We start from the raw sequence: 22676 nt of genomic DNA on the forward strand, positions 1-22676 counted from the left end.
TGGAGACGACGGGCCAACACTGCGGCCTGGTCGATGGATATTCGTACCTACCCAGCCCATGCTGGCCCAGTCCGTTGGTTCGTCTCCATCACACACTTGTCGCCGTTAATCAAGGTGACACCAGGGTTATTTCGTGCTGCCCCATGCTGTGGGAACCGTCGAGGACTGTAGTACTCGTACCTACAGGCTACGCCAGGACAACGTCAACGCTCAGTCACGACTCCATACTGGATAGTAGTAGAGTACACTACAACAAGCACGTGAGTCCGCCGATCCAACCAGTCTGCCCTCCGGGTGCCGACGTGTCGGTCGAGTGGGCAAAATCAAGGATGCGGAAACGCCTGCCGAGAGTCTGAACCGGGGCAAAGCGATTGTCATTGAACAGGACAGCAAGCAAACAGGCTGACTGTTTGCCAGCGCAACACAACCCTCTTTGCTGCGGAGTAAGATGCATCGTCAAGTGACCAGGTGCGCGCAAGTAAGATGCCGACATGTCACGATATGACTCTTTGAAAGAGGGGAGAGTTAGAGGGACGGATGGCAGACTGAGGTTGGGCTTGCATTGCACCGCCTGAGTCGGTTCGCTTGGGTATCCGTTCGCCTTACAACTTCTACACCGTTGAAGAGGGGCAGAGGGGTACCTAAATCGACCGCTCGCGCGCCATAAAAGTGTGCTGTTGTCATTCCAATCGGAAGCTGTTGTGGTCAGGGTGCATGCGACCAACAGGACCTCGAGCCGCACACTGAGCGCTTGAGCAAGCAAGCTGCAGCACTCTCGAGTGTCGCCCTCTTCAGACGTCACGGCACATACCACATCGACGCTACCTTGGCTTACAGTCACAGGCGGAAACACGTCTCGGCCGATAGAGCTGTGCGACCTTTGAGAGGCGCCTCTCCACAATCGCATACGGCCGCTGCAAGCACCAGTGCTGTATGACTACCTATGGATGCTCTCTCGTATTCAGCAGGACGCCGAGGCAAACACATCTACGGGCCGTACGTTGTGTATCTATAACTACCAAGTTGCGCGAGTTGCGAGTTTATCTACACAGTTACCTACCACCTGATTCCAGAAATCCAGCAAAGAGTCTCCGAGTCAATGTGCAGCGGCAGCGGCAGTGGCAGCGGTAAACCGCAACGGCAACGGCTTCTTGTTCGAAGAACAATTCGAAGCTGACGCTGGTGGTATAGGTGTCGATATCCGCCGGGGGGGACACTCCGCGGCCCCGGTTCTGCTTTTCATTCACCGCCTCACAAAAGGGGACGACGAGGTGGTTCTATCAGCCCGGCCTTGTTGCTCAGATCCTCGGCGCTCTGATGCAGGCTCTCTGGGGCGTGATAAGCTCCGCGTGCGACAGGAAGCATACCCACGTCCCACCTCAGTTTGCCCAACAATAGGGAGTCAGGGAAAGCTCCAGAGGAATATTCAGGATGATCCGTAATGAAAGCCCACCCCTGATATCCCAATCAAAGGCTGCAAAGCTAACGTCTTGTATTTGTACTGCCGCTCACCGCAAAAGATCAGGCACAGGCAGCGCGGGGAACAGGATTAGTTCACCCTGCTAAGGAGGCGGTCTATTACTGAGCCACAGGGACAGCCTGGGTTTTTCCCCATGTCGCCCTCCTCGACAATAGTCAACTAGCGTTTGACCAGCCCTCGGCCGGTGGTTTGTCACTTTCATCCAACAATCCAATGTTGACCCCCCCCTGCTACAGCCTACAGCAGAGCCAGCCATGCGACCCAAGTGCCGGGGGTTTGAACCTTGGGCCGTAAGTACACACCTTGCACCTTGCGTGCCTTACATTGCAGACGAGATACATCATCTCGTCTTGTCGACCGCCCGTGGAAGGCCGGGAAACAACAGTACAGTGTCGAAATGCTCGTTTCGCTACCCATCGAAAGACGTCTGACAGAAGGTCACCATGCCATGAATACGGTGCGCATGGTTCGAACCGGCTCCGTACCGTATCAGAAGCATAGCATACAGATTGAAAATAGCCTAGACAGACATTGCGGAAGACCCCAAGGCTGATGCATCCTGGTGAATGAAGCCCGAAACCCGGGTGGTTATTCGAGCTTGATTTTCCGAGACGAGCACATTGTGTCTAATAAGGCTACACCAATACTTCTCACGGTACACCTCACGATGTAGTTGCCACCGGGGCAGACAAGGCGAGATGGAAGCAAGGAACTGGGATCGAGACGGGGCAGATGCCGCCGCGTTACGCATCACAGGCCTTTTGGCATTGCATTGCGATGCTGTATATGGACCAGAGAAGAATGACAGGCACTTACTTGATGGACGCGTAGTCGCTACACAGCGGCCATCGACGAAAGTGCAGGTAAATGTTGGCTTGTCTTTCTTTCCTTGTCCTGCTGTAACCTGTTGCGTCGGTTGGGCTAATTTTCTTTTGCTTTTCTTATTTCTGGCGCCCTGCAACTACCCACACCCCAATTCCGAGTTGGCTCCATTTGCTCCAAAAAGTCTCCCTCTCCCAAATCCAGCCCAGTCCCATCGAGGCTCTAGCCTCGTTGCCTCTTGTGAAACCTTTTTTTTTTCCCTCTGTTGATCCCTGCCCTCCGGTCTGGCGCCATCCTTCCCCGAGTCTACCACCCCTTGCCTACTTTTCCTACTCCGTCCATGTCGGTCTGGTTGAGTACGTACTCCCTTCGTCTGGTCAAGGGAAGTACTCTCGTACCTTCGGATACCTTACTCTCTCTCATTCTCTGACTCTCACGGCTCTTTCTTTCACTTCTGTTTGTGTGTGTGTGTGTGTGTGGTGTGTATGTACGGATACGTCTGATGCGTGTCTCTCAGTCTCCCTTTCACACACCCACGCCGCCCACGCCAACTCACCCGCTCGCTCCGAACCCCATCTCCCCTTGACACCACTGAGCTTGCTAACAACGGATTGCGTCTAGGGAATCTCATCCGGGTAGTACCCGTCGCGTAGGTAGTGGCCGAGCCGTGGACGTACCGACTTACACTTACCCACAGTTGTAAGGCGAACACTCATGGCCTTGGGACCGTCATCTCGACATGGGTAAGGGGCCACGCCGCGCCGCACGCACACACCCCCCGACTGCGCATGTAGTGAGTGTATGGAGAAAAAAGCCCACCGAGTCTTGTCTGGGGGGGGTACCCCTGGATCAGGTACAGGGCTTCTCAGGCCCCACGGCCGTCATGCCGGGCAGTTGGATCCCTTCCCACGACGTGGGACCTTTCGCCGCCGCATCTCCCTGAATCCCTCCCCGGTGGACAAGTGGGAGGATCGTCTTGTTTCTTTTTTGCGCTGGACATGCCATGGTCCATGGTCACCGCCGTTCCAATCTTAGATCCAAATTTTTTGCTTCCGCGACCCAGGCAATGGTACGGTCCCGGTGGCCTGTCCAACCCAGCTGGGTCTGGTCTGTGTCTGGGGTGGCCCTGGGCTTTGACGTCTCTTGGTCCTCTCATCGTCACCGTCCGCGCTCCCTTCATATTAAGTTGCTTGCTTCCCCAGAGCTTGCTCCTTTTTGTCCCATCTGATACTTTCTTCCATAAGGTAACCATCCCGCCACGCTGCCTGAATAGCTTTGGTCTCGCTCTGCTTGTTTTATCTTTGCTTTTCCACCGTTGCTTTTCATGGTTACATCATCAGTCTCGAGCATCAATACGCTTTCCTCCCTTCCACGAGACTAGCAAAACAAATTCTTGCCCACACCAATTTGGACCACCAGCTCCACGATACCGGTTTTTTCTCCCTCGATTCTTGAGCCCACCGAATACGTTACAGGAACTGCAGTGCTATATATTGCAACGTCGCCCACTCATCCCTTGATCCGAACTCTTTCCAACCGCCTACCGAATCTCTCTGCGCCTTGAACAATATCCAGCCTGCCCACTGCGCATACACCGAGGATCAACCAAGATGAAGAGGACCGGCTACATGACGGGAGGCCGTCGAGGCGGCTCCTCGGGGAGCATGAAGTCCAAGCTTCCGCCCTTTCCCACGACACAGATGTTTGTTCTCGGTATGCATGTCCTCGTGAAGCGGTCTTAGACGGGGCTCACACCGCTGGATGGCTGCTAACACGCTCTTCAACCAGCGCTCTGCAGAATATGCGAACCGATTGCATTCATGTCCATTTTCCCATACGTCTATAAGATGGTTGAACACTTCAACATCACCGAAGACAAGAGCAAAATTTCCGTCTACGCTGGCATGATCACATCCGCATTCACCTTGGCCGAGTTCTCGACAGGAGTCGTTTGGGGAAGACTTAGCGACAAGATTGGTCGCAAGCCTGTCCTTTTGATGGGCCTCTTTGGCACGGCTTTGAGCTCCCTGGTTTTCGGATTTGCCCCCAACTTGACAGTCGCACTCATTGCGCGAGCTTTGGGTGGTTTGTTGAACGGGTATGTCGAGCCCACGGATTTACTGATGAAAATTGACCATTGGCTGACTTTGGCAAAGAAACATTGGTGTCCTGCAAACGACCGTCGCAGAGCTGGTTACGGTCAAGGAGCATCAGCGTATGTTCGGAAGCCTTCCCCGGTTACAGGTGACAAGCTAACTCTGTCTAGCCCGCGCGTACACTATTATGCCCCTAGTTTGGTGTCTTGGGTAAGTTGAGTTTGTGGCGAGCGTACCCCTACTACGCGACTCGCCAGAGGTCATTGACCAATATCTGACTTTGCACAGCTCAATCGTCGGACCTGCTCTTGGTGGCTTACTCGCCGAGCCTGTTCAGAGTTACCCTCAGTACTTCAAAGCGGGCTCGATCTGGGATCAATACCCCTTCCTCCTGCCTAATCTTTTCAGCGCCGCCACTGTCTTTTGCGGAGTTGTCATCGGCCTGCTCTTTCTGGAAGAAACCCACGCTGAGCGCAAGAAGAGGAGAGACCCCGGCGTGGAATTGGGAAAGCGCATCATCTCATGGGTTTCGGCAAAGAGCTGTCAGATCCCTGCGCGCAAAGCGGAGAAGCAGGCGCTGCTCGACGACGATGAACTCCCCGGCTACCGCACGAACGAGAGCTCTCCCCAACTTGTTGGATCTGAGTCTACTATCCCCGAGCCGACCGAGACTTTGGACCTCACAGAGGCATCAATCATTGAGGAAATTGCTGAGCCACCCAAAGTGATCTTCACCAGACCAGTCATTTTGAACATCATTTCCTACGGTATCTTGGCCTTGTAAGTCGTCCACCTTCACTTTGAGACCCGCATTAGCATGCTAACTCTCTTACTAGCCACACCATGACCTTTGATCAATTGTTCCCCGTCTTCCTTAGCACCACGCCTCGCGAGAACCCGGATACTCACCTCCCATTCAAGTTCGCCGGCGGCTTTTCTATGGAGACCAAGTCCATTGGTATCATTCTCGCGGTTCAGGGTGTTTACTCCATGATCTCGACTGTCTTCATCTTCCCATGGGTTACCAGACGCCTTGGTCCCCTCCGGCTGTTCAGACTCTTGGCGATTTCGTACTTTATGCTCTATCTGACGACACCTTACCTGGCCCTGTTGCCTGAGAACCTGCGAATTGTCGGCATCTACATCATGGTTATCTGGAAGTGCACTTTCTCGACCATGGCGTACCCCAGCAATGCGATTTTGCTCACAAACTCGGCACCGAGCCTCATGTCCCTTGGAACTATCAACGGCGTTGCCGCCTCGACAGCGAGCTTGTGCAGAGCATTCGGACCAACCATTTCGGGTTTCCTTTATACTCTTGGTATTCGAACCGGCTACTCTGGACTTGCTTGGTGGACCAGTGGTGCTATTACCATCTTCGGCGCCTTTCTCAGCATGCATCTCACCGAGCCTCGTGGACGCTTGGACGAGCCTGTCAGAGACATCGAAACGGCAGTAGAGCCCACTGAGATTGAGGGTCTGCTAGTCCCCATGGACGACGACGAACACGAGGCTGAGGCTGGCCCCAGCCGGAGATCGTGATCACAACCATGATCACATACGTTGACTACCTTATCCCCCCCCAATCTCGATACCCCGGAAAGGCGCCATGGGATTTGCACTATTTTACTTTATTTTATCATCATTCAACAATCGGAGTTTTCATCCTACGGCGTTATTATCATCGACAGGAAGGGACCACAACAAGACATAGACTATCGCTCACGGGACACGACGGAAGGAATCAGAGAAAAGAGTTATCAACATCACACGATTTAATTCGTACGGGCCGAGGAGAGAGCACATACGGAATTCTCACGACTTGTTACTTGTTTTATTCCGACCATTTCCATCAGCGGGCTGCATGACTGGATTTCAGTTCTTGTTCGTTTCGACTTTTTATCAAACCTTAGGGGGGGCGCTCAACATCACATCATGTATCGGGTCAGGCGACGATCCCCGACCATCTATCTGTTTTTGTATATGGATTATTTTATTGGACAAGGAGTTGGAGATACCATGGAAGCCCAAGGGAACAACCGACACTGGAAAGAGAGCAGGAAGCGAGAGAGAGAGAGAGATATGGGCCGGAAGACCGGGAAACCGCAAAGTGTGCAACAAGAGAAAAAGCGAATGGCATTTATTTGGGGAATACCACAGAGGACCGGACGTGTCAAACCAACCCGAGGAAAGAGAGCGGAGGAGCGGGAAGGAATTTTGGCAAGGAAGGGCATTTTTTTTCTCCTCTGGCGGGAAACTCGATTTGTTCTATGGGGGCCTGTGAAGACTTGCAAAGGTCTGATTACCCTTTGATGTTTTAATGATGGCTTATTTCTTAGAGAATTGATGGGAGGAACACCCTTACTTTACAACCATTTTCAACTTGACCCCTTTGGTAAACCATTGATTACAAACGACATTATAACTGTGATGATAACCGTGACAATCCACAAACCTAGCCATGACTCACAAGCTTCAAAAAACCAATCTACCCCGATATGCTTCAGAGATGCCTCATGAGTGAGTTTGAAGGCCGTGGTGTCTTCTTCTCGGGTGGTTTCTATTCAGCGCCAAGCGAAACATTGGTGACGTACATGCTGTGCATGGATTGAGCGTGTTGCGGGTGTGAGACAATGCGCGGGGTGTGAAGCAAGTAATCACTCTTTTAATTTTTAAATTTTTTTGTCTTTTGAAGAAAAAACCCGGGGTAAGATTAGGTCTCGAATGCATTTCGCAGGGTTCAAGTGACGCGGTTCCCCGGATGCCATCCCGGTCTCATGATACAAAACTACCTACCTTACCCTAGGTATGGCCTACCCTTAGTATAACTTACCCTAGGTATATACTACTGTCTATAAGTTTCCGGCCTTGGTTCATCCGAAAGATGAGGCAGTTTGGTACGATGCTCCCCAACGGGTTTGTGGGGTGGCAGCGGGATGGTAAGAGGAAAGGGGACTAGAAGAAAGGGGACTTGAAAGAAAAGAAATCGGAACCAGAGATGGGTGTTGGGCGGATGAATGCCTTGAACACCATTATGTTTCCATTTTCATGAAGCCTGATTGTGAAGCCGTCATCGTGAGTGAGATTGTAAGATAGTTGAATCAAATACTTCTGGGGGGGGTTTTCACATGCGTGTTGGTCGTTAGTGTTGGCATCGCTCATTGGACGCTGCCAACAGTGGTATTGAATATTGGATCTCGTGACAGAGAGAGGGATCAAGATTACAGTAATCGATAACGGCGAACGGGTTGTGACTTGTGATGGGTTGGAGAATCCCCGTCCGTTAGCAAAGGGGAACTAAGCCTGTGGTGGACCGTTTGGCGCTGGGGAGTGGGTGGGTACGTGAGATACGGTAGCCTTTCGGAACCGAGGGGACCTCGGTATTGCTATTGGGGGCGAGTGAACGGTAGACGACAACGTCGAGGGTTTCGTTTGGCGAGATTGTAGTCTGGTTAATTCAAAACGACGGATGGCGATTGCGTCTCTCGAATAACATCTTGAGCACATCGTGAAGTGGGCGGCGGCTTCAAACTCGATTAGTAAGGTGGTACGGGTAGTGATACTAACGACGTCACAACACCACGACATTGTAAAGGGAGGAGGGAAGGAGACGACGATTCAGCGATGAAGTTAGCAGAGAGTCAGAGGTGGCGGCCGGTAACTACGGAGGAAGAAGGCAACTTCTAATGGTGTGGCGCCCTCCCTCAATCGTAAACGGTCCCGGATTCGACGGATAGATAAGGAGGGCTTCTGGTTCTGGTTCTGGTTCTGATAAACAAGCACACACGCACACAGGTGTGTAAGAGGGTGAATTGGCCCTCGTAAAAAGTGAACCAATGCCAAGTTTCAAATGAGAGCAAAGCAATTGGCTTTTTTAGCTCGGTTTCCAAGGGTATGGTCAACTGATACCCGGCGGCCATCATGGCCAAGCGAGGGCGCGCCAAAAGGCTCAGGCCGATGCGGCAGCGCGGGATGGAATTCCCAAACGGGGCATTGCCGGCCAGGATCTCGATGATTGGTGTAGTTGGTGTATGTCGTCGTGCGGGGGAGGGGCAGACAGTCGGGCAGTCTGCATACTCGTACAGAGAGATTCACAGTCGGGGAGGAATCGCATTCCTTAGTAAGGCACCGTACGCTGTCTTGTTCGCTCGTTCTCGTTTGGGGGTTCTTGGTGGCTTGGGGGAGAGTGGGGGGACGGAGAGATGAAGATTACCGTAAGAGATTTGGTTGTTGATCGTGGCCAGTGTCATATGGTTGATTACTTATCAAGCTATATGTTCGGCCCGTCATGCTGAAGGGTAGATGTAGTTGGTTGATGATGAAGAAGAAGAGGAAGAGGAATGTTGTAAGTTGCGCAGTCACTTCTCACCTGTGGCTTGACTCCTTCAACTCCCCAGCTGTCTCCAGAGACCTCCACTTTCCGTGCCAGGCGCACCGCAAACTAACCGGCCGAGTAAGGTACTATTGACCCTCCTTCTTGCCTTTCCTTATCAGCTGAAGGAAGGCAGGAGGGGGAAAAAAAAAAAGGTGCTTAGGTCAACGAAAACCAATATCGCCGGCTGCAGATTGGTCCCTTCCGATTAGCGCGTCCCGTCCATCAAGCTGCCTGCGCCTGCCTATCCATCCCGTTTACCTCACCTCACCTTACTGCAGTTTGGGGTGCTCTGCCTGTCATTTCACCGACCGCCTCTCCACAACGTCCCAGTTAGCCCGCCCGCCTCTTTCTTCACGGTGCACCTACCGCAGCCCATATCCCGCACCCCAGTTCGAGTCGTCGAGGTAAGGTAGCTTGACCTTTGTCTTGTGCGGGAATTCCCACCACCGTTGAAATCACTTTGTCTCTTTTCCCATCCTCTAAACAAGCTACTGGGCCTATCTATTCCTCCCTCTCGCTTGTCTGCACCATCCCGCCGCCGCCGCCATCTTCCGCCGTCCGCTCTCCGCCTGTCCTCTGACCGACTCGACATGCGCAGTCCTGACCTGAATCTCGGTCAGATTTCCAACATCCAGAGCGATCCCAGCTGAAGGGTCTCGCCTACCAATCTGTACATACTTCGTAACCTTCACAGTCCCGATCGCCTTTGCCTTTCCCAGGCCCGCCGCCACTCCGTTGCAGAGAAAACCCCCCTCATCGTCTTCGTCTGTCCGGCCTAGAACCGACCCTTGCCTCTAGCGCCGCCTTAGTCCACTGGGGTTAGGTAGACGAGACAAGAGGTCCCTTCTTCTAACTGTCTGTGCCCACTGCCGAATGATGTGTGGAGCTGTCACTGTGCAAGTCAAGATAGCGTCGCGATAACAGCCTGTTTCCAATACTTTTGTATGCCTCACCGACGTCCAGCCTTTCCCCCCTTCACTCTCCCCTCTTTCTACTCCCTCTCGCAACCGCACCTTTCGCCAGTCCTGGCCGAGGGACCTGCGCTCACCTTGAAGTCTACAGGACGACCCGTTCCTTTTACTCTACCTCGTCTAGAGTCGGCTCTGCAACCCGCCTCCGACTCACCCCGACTGGCCGGTAGCCGCGCCTCCGGAACTCAATCCCGACTCTATCCTCGTCCCAACCTTCCCCGCCCCGTCTCTCCTCTCCGAAAGCCGCCTGGTACCGTCCGATCTAGAGGCCTTCACCTCGACCTTCGCAATGCCGGCTCATTCACCACCATCGCCCACCCTCAAGCCGACGAAGCGCCCGCGCCAAGGCTCCTACGATGTCGACGTCTCCCCGCCCCCCTCCGCTGGCATCGACCAGAGCCCCTCCGCAGTCGAACAGAACGATCCGATGGCCAATGCCGGTGCGGCTCTGACTTCAGCTGAGAAGAATGGAGGAGGCGGAGGAGGGAAAGCAGGCCAGAGCAGCAACTTCCGCAACGTGAGCGCCTGTAACCGCTGTCGTCTACGGAAGAACAGATGCGACCAGAAGCTGCCCAGTTGTGCGAGCTGCGCAAAGGCTGGCGTCGCGTGCGTGGGCTATGACCCCATCACGAAGAAGGAAATTCCCAGAAGGTATGGACTACTTATCAGTGTAGCGTATCCGTGCCTGGCGTTGCTTAGTGCGCGCGCATGTGTGCGCAGTAGGCTTTATCGCCTTGATTGTTGACTGAGTGCTAACAATGCGACTCGTAAAGCTACGTATTCTACCTAGAAACCCGCGTCGAGCAGCTAGAGGCGCTGCTCGCCAACCAAAACATACCCTTTCCACCAGCCGAAAACCTGGAGCTCTGCTCACGTCCCGGTGCCGAGATCGCGAGATCGACGACTGAGGTTGCCCCTCCGGCGCGTTCCGAGAGCAATGATGGGCCTGGACCAGCAAAGAACAGCATACACCGCTCCGACTTGGAGAAGGCCAAAAAGGCAGGGACCGGGGGTACGGGAATGCTTGATATTGTCAGCCCTTCGAAACCACGATCACTGGCCTCGGCTTCAGGGGTCTCCTTCAACCGCGTGGTATTTGCCGCTGTGCAATACTCTGTGTCGGACCACAACGGAACGCAGGATCGAATTGGTGGCAAGGGCTTACCGATCGGCAGCGGGACATCTATGCGCGACTCCTTCTTCGGTTTGCACACGAAACCCACCATCCGGCCAGCAAACTTCCCTGACAAAGACGTGGGGATGAGGCTTGTGACCCTCTACTTTGAGCACGCCAATCCTCAGATCCCAATTCTGCACCGAGGGGAGTTTATGCAAATGTTCGACCAGGCATACGCTGATCCGAGTGGGCCAAAGGGAGCTCGGGAGCTGTACATGCTGAACATGGTCTTTGCAATCGGATGTGGTGTAATTGTGGGCGAGCCTGTGAAATCCGAGGGCTCGGGTGCCGGACCGCGCAATCCAGCGGATGCGAACAAATTTGGCCAGGCACAGCCAGAGGAGTACCATGCGAGCGCCATCGTGCATCTCGAGGCTTGTCTTGGCAACAGCGGCGGTGGGTTGGAGGTGTTGCAAGCTGTGCTGCTGTTGGCTAACTTTGCGCTCCTCCGACCCGTCCCCCCCGGTCTATGGTGAGTTGCATTCATGATAAGCCGAGCGTATTATGAGACGTGTTGCTGACAAGTTTATAGGTACATTATTGGCGTTGCTGTGCGCTTGGCTGTGGATCTGGGCCTGCACTACGAAGATGGAAGCGATGTAGAGCCGGCAATGCGAGATCTAGTCAAGGATGAGAACGGCGAAGTCAACGAAGCGAGGAACGCCCAGTCACGCGAGAGGGGCCGACGACTGTACATCCGCGACATGAGGCGGAGGCTTTGGTGGTGCACCTACTCCTTGGATCGACTGGTGAGCACTTGCGTCGGACGACCGTTCGGCATCAGCGATCAGGTCATCACGACTGAGTTCCCTTCGCTCTTGGATGATCAATACATCGCATCGACTGGATTCTTGGAGATGCCCGCCGACTCATCCGAGCCGAGCTACAAGCACGTAGCTTACCACTACTTCAAGCTGCGATTGTTGCAATCTGAGATCCTTCAAGTCCTGCAATATAACCAGACACAGGTCGTGCGAGCCTCGGGCCAGAATTTGACCAACTCGGACATGCATACCCATCTACCGTCACCGTTTCTCGTCAAGTTCGACTCCTTCCGCTCGTGGCGCATCGATATCGACCGTAGGCTGTACCAGTGGAAGAACTCAGCGCCGACGCGGGAGGAGACAGGCGTGGCGTTTTCGACCGAGTTCCTGGAGCTCAACTACTGGCAGGCCATCATCATGCTCTACCGCCAGAGCCTAAGCGTGCCTGCCATGTTCGAGGGCGAGTATAACACCTCCACCGAGGTGAATAGTCCGACAGCGTTCCAGGCGGAGCTACGGGAGGACGAGGACAGGATCTATCTTAAGGTCGCCGAGGCCGGGCAAAAGATTCTGCGTATCTACCGCCAGCTGCACTTGAGCGGGCTGGTCAGCTATACGTACCTGTCAACTCATCATCTTTTCATGGCTGGCATATCCTACCTCTACGCCATCTGGCACTCGCCTATTGTCAGAAGTCGATTGGTGAGTCAACTTCTTTGGTTTTGAGATCAATTGAAATAGCTCTAACGTGCAATAACACAGACAATGGACGAAGTGGACTTCACTATCCTGGCCGCCAAGTCTGTCTTCACTGACCTGATCGACAAGTGCCCACCGGCTGAGACGTGTCGCGACGCCTTTGATCGCACTGCAAAGGCTACCATCAAGATGGCCAACTCGACTGGCGGCTTCAACTCGGTGCCCCCGCGCAAGATGCGCGAGAGACAATTCGAGTGGAGTTCCGCCTCGGGCGACGGGGCATCGACATCGACTGCGAGCGTCGCACCCCGCCGACGCCACCAGCAGCACCAGTCGTCGGGGCAGGGCAACTTTCAGATGGATATGACGCTGTCCGATACCCTCTCGTCGCCAAGCCTCTCTGTCGCCGGCGATCTCCCACCACGCCATTCCCCGCGCGCAACGGACTTCAATATGATGGCCCCCAGCCAGGGCAGCCCTTCGGAAATTGACCCTTCTTTCGTGGCCTCGCCGCCAATGCCTCGTCGTGTGGCGACTCAGCGAACCAGTAGCGGCGGATCCTTTTTGAATCAACAGCAGCAGCAGCAAGGGTCGTCATCGTATGGCGTGGCCGACTACCCAGACATCCAGACCATGGATTTCTTCCAGAGCTTGCAGGGTGGTAACCCCAATGGCGAGCTCGGTGGGTCCGGGGACGTGACGACGCCGCAACTTGACCTGGGATTCGGCATCAACTGGGACAACATGCACCACGACTTCAGTGAAGGGCAGCAGATGAACATCTTCGACGGCTTCTTCTTTGGAGGACAGCAGCAGTCACAGGCGCAGCAACAGCAACAGCAACAACAGTCCCCGGATCAGCAGCAGGGTCCGAACGGCAACGCCAACGAGCGAAACGGGATGTGAAGAAGATGAGACAAGCCAAAAACGAAAGAAAGAGAAAAGAGAAAATGGCACGACGCCGGCGGCTTCGTGGAAAGAGATTATTCCACGATGACGCCTCCGTGCTAGAAATGCATGACTAGCCCTAATGATGATACCAACACAACACAAAAACGGCTGGGAAACGCCAAAAATGGAAGGGCTGGCGTGTGTATGTATAGGTCACGACGCCGGCGACCTCTGGGAGGAATCTCAGTTGACGCCTCCGTGCCGGACACGCCGCGTCCTCTCTACGTGAGAGAGGAAGACGCCAGCCGGGCTTCATAACTTACAGTATATTATATTATGTGACGAACCATGTCGGTACGAAAAATACGGACACAGCCCGAAAAACGGATCAGAAAAAGCAGGGATGGCAGGCAAGACCTTTTTTATTTTTTATACTTCATGAACCGGATTGGCAAAAAGGGGGTCAGATCTTCTCAAAATACAACACAAAACGGAAAACTCGGTGCGGTCAGATGTATATTGCGTGGATGGACATACTCAAAAATGAACGGCGAGAGTGGTTTCGTGTTGAGACGGAGAAGGGGAGGGAGGCTGGTTCCGTGGGCGCAAGGAAAATCTGTTGCTTGCAGTCTGATTTGGTATACCCAGAAAAGCGAACGAGAGGGAAGAGAGGGGGAAAAGTAGATGTGAAGTCGTGAGTGTAGAGAGAGGAGAGCCAGCGAGACTCGTCGGTTCTTCTACTTATTGATCTCCATATTGGACCGAATGAGGATACGGATATTCTATTCGCTTTTCTTCTTTCTCTCGCATCTTTACGGCGATCGTATTGTGATATCCTTGATGCATCAGTATCGAGTAACTCATGACCAAGAGTCGAATCTGGTGCCAATATACACGAATCACTTACTTCTTGGACAAAACCAAAAAGGAAATGGAAAGGAAGAGGGGGGGAGGATAACTCAACTAGAACTCACGCCCCTGCCCGGACTCTGACTTCATTGGAGTATTTTTTTATTTTTTTAAGGAACTCGACCACCTCGCACACAGCTTGACCTGACCTCGCCGGCCTAGACGGACGCTGCTGTGCTGATGGCGGGAGGGAGAAGTAGGTCTCTTACGTAGGTAGGTCGAGGAAAAAGGAGGGAGGAAGGCGGAAGGAGGGGATGACGAGGTGGGAAGGAGTCAGGTATGTGCCAGGTAGGTGCCAGTGGAGCGGGCTGTGGTCGAATGGGATCAGATGGAATAGAAAGGAATGGGAGCTGCCCCTTGGGAGCTGACTTCGATCTCACTTTGAGATATTAGCCGGACTAGCCAACGATGAAAATTGTTTCTACACGAAACGATACCCACGATGAGTATATCCAAGCCAAATACAAGGCTGTAGAGTTCGGGTTCCAGTGTCCTACGTAAGTTGTAGAACATATCCGATTCCTTACCGGCAAGTATTTACTGATATTACAAACCCAGCACCATGCCACACAGTCTTCCTTTCACCCAGCCGTCGTACGGTCAATACTAAGACTCTTCTGACACCTCATCGGCCACTCGCTCTTAGTTCTTCTCAAGCTCCCCAAAAAAAGATAAACAGATCATCAACTGCGTCATCCTACTCCCGCTTACTCTCCTGCCCGTTACCGTTACTGTTGGGTCCAGCCATCTGTCCGAAAAGCAAGGTAAGGGGATATCCAAAGAAGGCGCCGACAACACACAGCATCGTCGCAAAGAGGGTCCAGGCGTGCCAGGCCCAGTACCCGAAGAACGGGGCGATGAACTTGAGCCACTCGCCGACCTGGTAATGATCCTCCTGGCTGACGATGAATTGGCGTTGGCGGGTGCCGACGGAGGCGGAATCGCCGTAGCCGCGGGGCAGCGGGTTGCCGTTGGCATCGATTGTGCGTGTTTCTAGACGGAGGACGACGACGAAGTCGACGGGGGCCGAGTAGAAGGGGACGAACCACAGGCGGAAGTCTTGGCGCATCTTGACGTAGAGCAGGTTTGTCTTTTGGTCTTGGACTGTAAGGGGGGTTAGCATATCTTGACTCTTTTGTACACAAGCTCTCCGGTACAGCTCTCTGCTGAGAGATAGCTGGCCAGGCATGGAACATACCGGAAGACTCAATCTCCATTTCGATATTAGGGCTCAAGATGCGGTACCAGCGGTAAATCATGAGGACCAACCAGCGCGAGTTGATAGTAAAGAGGAACGGGATCTGGATGTTGCCAAAGGACGGTACATGGCAGAATGGGTGGGTGAAGGAGGCGTCCTCGGTGAAGTTGGAGTAGAGTGCATTCTGCTGCTTCTCGGGGGATCCCTGAACCAGGTCCCGGATGACGGTCTTGATCTCCTTGACTATAGCCGGACATTTGTCAGTAAGAGGGCGTCTTTGTTTTGCCTAGCTGAATGTGGGAGGCCGAGAAGAAATGAAGAAGGGAATGCGGCTCAACGACTCAAGATCCACACATCCCTGGCCGCGGGGTTGCAGGCGTGGGGGATGATGTCCTAGGCCGTGATCTACAGCCGTGGATCGTGCAGGTGTTGGCAGCGAGGTGTCGCCGTCTTCTCCAGGATGTTTGTGCGTACGGGTGACGTCTGCGTACCTGGATGATCCATCTTGCGCTCGTGTCAGCGTCGAGTCGAAAAGACGTCTTGCTATTTTGTCGTGTGGAGCTATGAAATCGTAGGGTGTCTTTCAATCTTTTGAGCGGACCGATCCGGTATTGTTGTATTTACGGAAGATCAAGTGAAATTCGGTTCGCAACGTTTGCATGAGAAGAGGAGGATGATGTGCTGTTATCCTCTGTTTGGGAAGAACACAGGCGTCCGAGTTTTGGGTGGGAAAAGATAAGCGTCACAGAGTCAAGACAAAAAGGGGAGGGAAAGGTCAAACGTTAAAAGGGAGGGAGAGGGCGCCCGAGCTAGGTAGGTACTCGGAGCTATCTGTCGCCCGCGGGAAGGATGGAGATGGGAGCTATGATGTCTCACAAGCCAAACAAACTAGAGCTCCCAGAGGTGAGGTGGTGAGGTACCTTGGGTAGAGTACCTAGCGTCGTCGAAAGTGGCAGAATCCGAACGGGTTTGAAGGTGCCGTAGACGACGCCCTTTTTCTGCCAATTGCCGGATTAGGAACGTGCCTGTGCCTGATTGTTTGATTTGTCTCGTGAAGAATTGGATACCTATCCGTACCTACTTGAGGTGTGGAAGTGGTGGCGCTCTTACCCACGACCGGGAAGCCGAAGCTCGCAGGGTGATGTCATTCTGAAACTATTTGGAGCAAAAGTAAGTAGTGTATGGCGTACCCTCCTACACTACACACAGTCCGGGGAAAGCATGTGAAATGCGGCTCCTGCTGCCGTCATTGGCCAATCCCCAACGAGCACCTGCCACAGCATATTTATGTCCTGTACCTTAAGGTATGGTAGGTACGGTACACCTGACGGGGAAGAGCTAAGTAAGGTACCTGTCACATTCATCCAAGTTATGCCAAGAGCAACGTCGATTTCTGTTCATCGTGAAGTACCTTTAGGTATCTTGCATATAGCTGCATGTACCCAAGAGCGAGGATATCGCTATTGCAAACAGCAATCAGTTCGTTGACACGGAAACTCCGTATTAGTGGGTGAACTGACGGGTTCCATCTGCTTTCTTCATCAATGGATTTCAACAGATTGTAGCAGTAAAATGGAATGGGAAGAATAAGTAGTCCAGATTATATCCGCGCATTGGTATCAATCGCCTTTCCATCTCATCACCCAAAAAAAACACGCTCGATCTCCCCCGCCATTTCCTTCAGATGTCTTCTCATGCGTGCAAGAAAAAAAGGTGACGACGCCCGGAATATGGGTAATGGAACCTCCTCACACCGCGCGCACCGGCTACCGAGGCTGCACCAGCACCACGATGCCCACCCATTGGCATGATACACAGATCATGGGATCGCCTTAGTCCGCCGTATTCGGGAAACATTCAACATCAACCAGCATCCCTCCCAGCGTATGGGAATACGGACTTTCGTATCGAAACCGAACACGTCCTTCGGCACCATCTTGCTGTCCGGAGTCACCCCACACTTTGATCATTCATCTGACACTTCCTGTCCTCCTTCTCCTCCCCATCCTTAGGTTCTCTTCTCGCTCCGATCGGGATTTCCAGTACCCATGTGCCATCTGCATGTTTGACGTACAACCACCCTAGTATATCATCCAACCTTGCCAATAAAAAAAGTTCGTACAACATTGCTCATCGCTCAGGTGAATTTGTCGCACTCACGGCACCGCCACAGAATTTATTACAAAAAGCCCCAACAATAATCCAGTCGCTAGAAAGGGGAAAGAAAGAAAAAGAAGAAGAAAAAAAAACACCACGACTTTGGACGTTGGGTTGGTAGGTAGGCCAAAACCTCAGTAGTCCCGGCTCCCACGCCGGCTCTCTCCCCGGTGACTGTGCCGCCGCGAGCTGCTATGGCGTCGTCTCCTCCTATCCGACGGCGAATGCTCCTCAATCACCACAACTTCATCCTCCTCATCATCCGTCACGATCCTCGGCGGCGGCGCCCGACTATGCCTCCGCTCCTGCATCGGCGGCGGCGGCGCGGCTTCAACAATAATGGGACCACCGCCACTCGGTGCCCGCGGCCTGCTCACGCTCTCCCTAACCCGCACCTCCTCCGTCGCAATCACCCTCGCCCGCGGGCTCCGATGTTTGCGGTGGCGATGCCGGCTCTTGGATCGTTGCCGCCGCACCGAGACGACCGACGCGGTACCCGTGTACACCGACGACGACGAGGCCTCGATCGGCCGGCCAAAGTTGAGGCAGGTGTAGACCATCCACAGGACGAGCAGGAACCCTGCAACGGCGCCGAGGGTGATGCCCACGATCGCGCCGGCGCCGAGGCTCGACCAGCCGCCGTACGTGGCGGGGACAACGACGACACCGTTCGTGGTGGTTTGGCGAGGAAGGAGGGGCATCTCGTTCTCGCGCGCGCGTGCCTTAGGTCGCAAAACTTGGGACGAGTGTGATTTCGTGATGACGTATAGTCCGTGGCGCGACGGTTAGACTCGCGTAGTCGTAGGGTAAAATCGCCTGCAGGAACGCCGTGACGGTAGATCGGGTCGGTTCGGTCGTTCGTTCGTAGGGCTGCACGGCTCTTGAGAATAGTAGCAGGCGTTTGTCGGATGATGCGGCCAAGTGGTGATGGGGGGTGCACGCAAAGACGTTGGAAAAGCGAAAGGAATCAGGCTAGCAGCCCAAGGTCGTGCCGAACAGCGAGCGCGCGCGTCGGCGGTCCTGGGTTGAACGGTTTTGGCTCCGACGTTGCAGCGTCGCAAAGCCTGAGACAGTTTCCGAGCGCTTGGCCGTGGGTGTCGAGTAGATGGCGACAAGAAAAATGTCGCTCGATTCTGTGGATCAGTCCACGAAAATGACGGGACGGAAAATGGCAAATTCAATGTCTGACGTGATGGTTCAGTCCCATCTGGAAAGAATGCGGGAGCGAATTCTTGAGTAAGGCTGCTCCTGGGTGAGAGAAAAAGGCGGGAGACGAGGGAGGGATGGATGGGATTCATGGAAGAGAATGGATGGATGGAAGGCGCGGAGGGACGGGACGTGTGAGACTGAAGGGCGGGCATGCGACGTGTGATTGGAGCGCTGCGCCATTAGTTGCGTCTGCGCGACACCACCCGCAGTTTGCGCCTGCCTGTCACCTACACAGTAAGCACCTAAGGTACACTGAGTGACTGACAAGACAGGTGATCTAAAGGCTCCCACTTGTGCCTGTCGTGCCTGCCTGGCGCACATCATCGCGGGAAACACGGATTCTGGCGTGGGTGCCACAGAGAGCGCCTTCCCCAACTGGGTGCAAAACGGGATAGCCCAGCACGCCCATTGGACTCTGGGAGGACCCCGTTTTGCCCACAGAAAGCCCGGGCCGAGGCAGGGGTCGAGCTCTGCGTTGCTGCACAGCAACCACTAATTCCATCCAGATACACACAACTTCCCCGCTTGTCTGTCGGGTGTCTTGGGGAACCTCGTTAGGACTTGGGAGGAAATGTTTCGTTTGACTCGTTTGACTCGTTTGACAAACAGCGTTTCCCTTGTCAATGAGCATCTCAATCCGAATGCCTTGTCAAAATATCGTCATTGCCAGGCTGGCCAATATAACTATGTGCAAGAAATTCCCTGCGAACCTGCCCATCTCTTCGCGCAAAAAGTTCACTCAATTCTGGCCATGAAACCCCTCAACCCCGTTCTCAACCAAAACAGTGGCACGGCTTGCCCGAACTCTAAGCAGGCACCGTAAGGACGAAAAGCTCGCCGGTGGAATCGCTAAGCATAAATAACCTGCCCTTCTTGTCAAACGCAAGGCCAACAGGCCGGAAGCAGCTTCCGGGGCAAACAGCGTTGTTAACGTTCCACGCAACCTTGACCTCAGCCGTCTTGCTGGTAGACGCAGCAAGGGGCTGTCCGTTGGCACCGAAGTCGACTCTGCTGAGACGATAGCCGTCTCCAGGGGAGCGGTTCCTATAAATACCGTTAACGTTTGCTCCATCATGCCCACAATCCAGAAGCACTTACCAGCTGCCGTGGAAGGAAATGTAGGCGGATGATCCACTGGGGGAGAACTTGATATCCAACGGCGCCATATGAGCCTGGAAAGTGAGCCGCGGCGGTGTGGGAACAGTCTGGCAGTACTGGTCTGTGACGCTGCCAGTCGCATTTCCTTGGATAACCTGGCTTCCCACTTTCACATTGGGAACGCCCGTGACAGTGCTGGTCTCCCAGACGGCGAAGCAGTTGGGGTAGCCATAGTTTGCACCCTTCTGCGGGTTTGACGCCGCCCTGTAGCTGCCGTGGTAGTTCAGCTCCTCTCCAGGGTTGTCATTGTGAATGTCCACACCGTTGCGGTCCATGTTGTCCAGAGAGTTCTCGACAGACCACTGACATGACATTAGCCGGCTGAAATCTCTGTGAGAATGCACCAAGCACTTACAATGCCTCCGTTAAAGGGGTTCTCTCCAACACCAACACTGTTTCGCAGTCCCCATCCAAAGAGTTCCCCCGTTGTATAGTCCACAGCGCTGCCCGTCAATTTCGTGAGATCAAAGGCACGAATTTGACTGCGGCCGGACGAAGCCTCGGCGGTTGGGAGGTCAAGGTTCGGAGCGGAGCCGCGAGAAACGAGCAAGACATTCGGCTTGTCCTTGGGAATCAGCAAAGTGCGGCTCTGGTGGCCAGTCTGCGTCATGCCGTTGATGATGGACCTCGCCTGCCCGACAGTACCAGCAGCAGCGTCGTAAGGGTACGCGAATACTTCGGACGCCGTCGCCGCATAGATGGTCTTGCCGTCTGCAGACAGGGCCAAGCCGTGAGCAAGCTAGACGAGCACAAGTTAGTTACTACGTTGGTCATGAAGACACTGACGGGATGGTTTGGCTTCCTACGTTTGTGTTGGAAATGAGGGTCTTCTGAGACGCCACGCAGACATTCACTCCGCCATTATCTGTGAGCTTGACGTACTTGACACCCGTGCCTCCTTGCTCCGCGATGAGCAGGTTGCCCAGAGTGTCAAACTGGAGACTGCGGGGCCTTGACAGCCCGTTCAAGATGAGCTTGGAGCTGTATCCCGCGGCTAGCTGGGGCTGCGCGACGGGAGTGAGGTTTGCGCATTGAGCTGCGACTGTCGAGAACAGAGCTGCACCCGCGGCAGCAACCGCGACGAGGGATGTGATGGGTGCCATTATACGGATATCGTGACGAGGGCAGCCGCGAGTATTCACAAGGGAGGGCCACGGGCTAGATGATCGTCTCAGAACAACAACCTGACGAAGGCCGGTTTGGATGTCCTGGAAAATAAGAGAATGAAGAGCACGCCCCGAAACTTCAACTCCACAAACTGGAGACGGGAAGTATGAATGAATAGGTTAGAGACAAAGAACAGCAAGCGGAGCCAGAATCAAGGAAGAGGGACCGACGTCTTGCCCGCTCTTTAAGACAAAGACTGGGGGGCCAAGAAGGCAAGGACCAGCTTTCTACATCATTAACAAGGCAAAATCATGGCAGGGGCAGCAGCGCGGAAGCGGTTTCCATCCGAACTCGCTTGCCCTACATACAAGATCGTTGATACCACACTTGGATCATCACACTGGGTCTCTCTTCCCTGACAGGCCGGGAGCGGGGGAATGACAAAGTTGTAGATCTTGGCCATCATCCGTCCTCCCTGTATTCCACGGCATGTTCGTTCAAAGCAAAGTGCCGGCAGACCGTCGTGTATTGCATATACTACGGAGTGCATTCCTTTACACTAGACAGGATCACCCTGCAACTGCAAAGGAAGGTAGATCTCTCTTCCCCTGCGATCATCTATCCCATGCATGTAGCCGAAGACCGAGGATGTGATGGAATCAATCTTTGTCACCTTTGGCTTAAGCTACGTGTGTTGCGAAGGTCCTGGGACTCCCCTTTTCTGCGCCGCCAAGCCAAATCACGTAGTACGCGATGCAACGAACTGCCGGCGGGTGACTTCCCATCAGAGCAGGTCCCAAGAGATGAGAGGTGGAGGAGACTGGGGGTATATTATAAACGGAAGGTAACCTTAGTTTATTTCCAAGACCTGTACATTGTTGGTTTGGGCAATCAACGGAGGCTTGAAAGGGAGAGGCGGGTTTCCACTTTATACAGGTATGACGAGAAACAAGGTTGACAAGGTCTCAGAAAAGACGTTTAAACGAATCGGCGGCCGTCCTCTTTAGAAATGCAACCTGCTGATGTTGATCAAATCTTGGCGGCACCTGCGGGATGAATGGAATGTGGAAAGGGGCGCGCGCGGTTGAAGCAACATTGGTGATTTATCTTTGACTGTGATGACTGGGGGATGGATAAAGTCAAGGGGAGGGAACCCAGTGGCTCCAAAAGGGGAGGGTTGCTGCTCAAGTCCCTAGAGTTTAGAATGGGGGGCCATGAACAATAGCCGTTGCATTAAGGTTGTCATCCGCGGAACGGGTGCCCCGGAGTTTACGGGAGCCGGTACGGACCTGTAAGCGGAATGAGTGACGGCTGATCCCTGGTGGTGCAGGCTTGCGAGGTGTGATTCGAAATCTCTATGCGGGGAGGGGGAAAAATCTCCTTACCTTAAATGAGACGAACTTGGGATAGTTGGGGAGCACTCGAACTGGCGCCCAGATCTTGGCGACCGTTTTTTGCATGCCGCCGATTGGACGGAGATATTGCTTCGTAACTGATTAAGCGATTATAAACCTATTCTTGTTAAATTGAAAGAACATGAGGTAGGCACGGAGCGTAATTATGGCGTCTTTCGCGTGTCTTCATTGTCCATCTACGTCAGACGGAAGGAAAACCAACGAGGTTCTGGCTGCAAACTGATGAGGTACTGTAAGAGCACAATACT

The 22676-nt window shown here is 53.8% G+C and overlaps 4 protein-coding genes across 4 annotated transcripts; 2 read left to right on the forward strand and 2 right to left on the reverse strand.

The window, feature by feature from the left end:
• Window positions 1-3912: 3912 nt before the first annotated feature.
• N0V96_005906 (uncharacterized protein) lies at window positions 3913-5940 on the forward strand (the record flags this gene model as incomplete). The annotated part of the gene is made up of 6 exons (XM_065757525.1): window positions 3913-4015; window positions 4091-4400; window positions 4459-4517; window positions 4569-4608; window positions 4687-5178; window positions 5235-5940. 6 exons carry the CDS (start codon window positions 3913-3915, stop codon window positions 5938-5940), a joined length of 1710 nt encoding a protein of 569 aa, XP_065613868.1.
• A 4093-nt stretch (window positions 5941-10033) lies between these two features.
• N0V96_005907 (uncharacterized protein) lies at window positions 10034-13290 on the forward strand (the record flags this gene model as incomplete). Its single annotated transcript, XM_053189471.1, has 4 exons — window positions 10034-10395; window positions 10518-11393; window positions 11454-12387; window positions 12448-13290. 4 exons carry the CDS (start codon window positions 10034-10036, stop codon window positions 13288-13290), a joined length of 3015 nt encoding a protein of 1004 aa, XP_053052924.1.
• Window positions 13291-14881: 1591 nt separating this feature from the next.
• Window positions 14882-15886, reverse strand: N0V96_005908 (uncharacterized protein; the record flags this gene model as incomplete). Its single annotated transcript, XM_053189470.2, has 3 exons — window positions 14882-15288; window positions 15383-15625; window positions 15874-15886. 3 exons carry the CDS (start codon window positions 15884-15886, stop codon window positions 14882-14884), a joined length of 663 nt encoding a protein of 220 aa, XP_053052923.2.
• A 3668-nt stretch (window positions 15887-19554) lies between these two features.
• Window positions 19555-21009, reverse strand: N0V96_005909 (uncharacterized protein; the record flags this gene model as incomplete). The annotated part of the gene is made up of 4 exons (XM_053189468.2): window positions 19555-19792; window positions 19847-20208; window positions 20262-20645; window positions 20713-21009. The coding sequence occupies 4 exons, from the start codon at window positions 21007-21009 to the stop codon at window positions 19555-19557; spliced, it is 1281 nt and encodes a 426-aa protein (XP_053052921.2).
• Between the last annotated feature and the right edge of the window lie 1667 nt (window positions 21010-22676).

Source organism: Colletotrichum fioriniae (genome assembly GCF_027942845.1).
Source record: "Colletotrichum fioriniae strain IMI 355084 chromosome Unknown scaffold_6, whole genome shotgun sequence".
Taxonomy (NCBI): Eukaryota; Fungi; Ascomycota; class Sordariomycetes; order Glomerellales; family Glomerellaceae; genus Colletotrichum; species Colletotrichum fioriniae.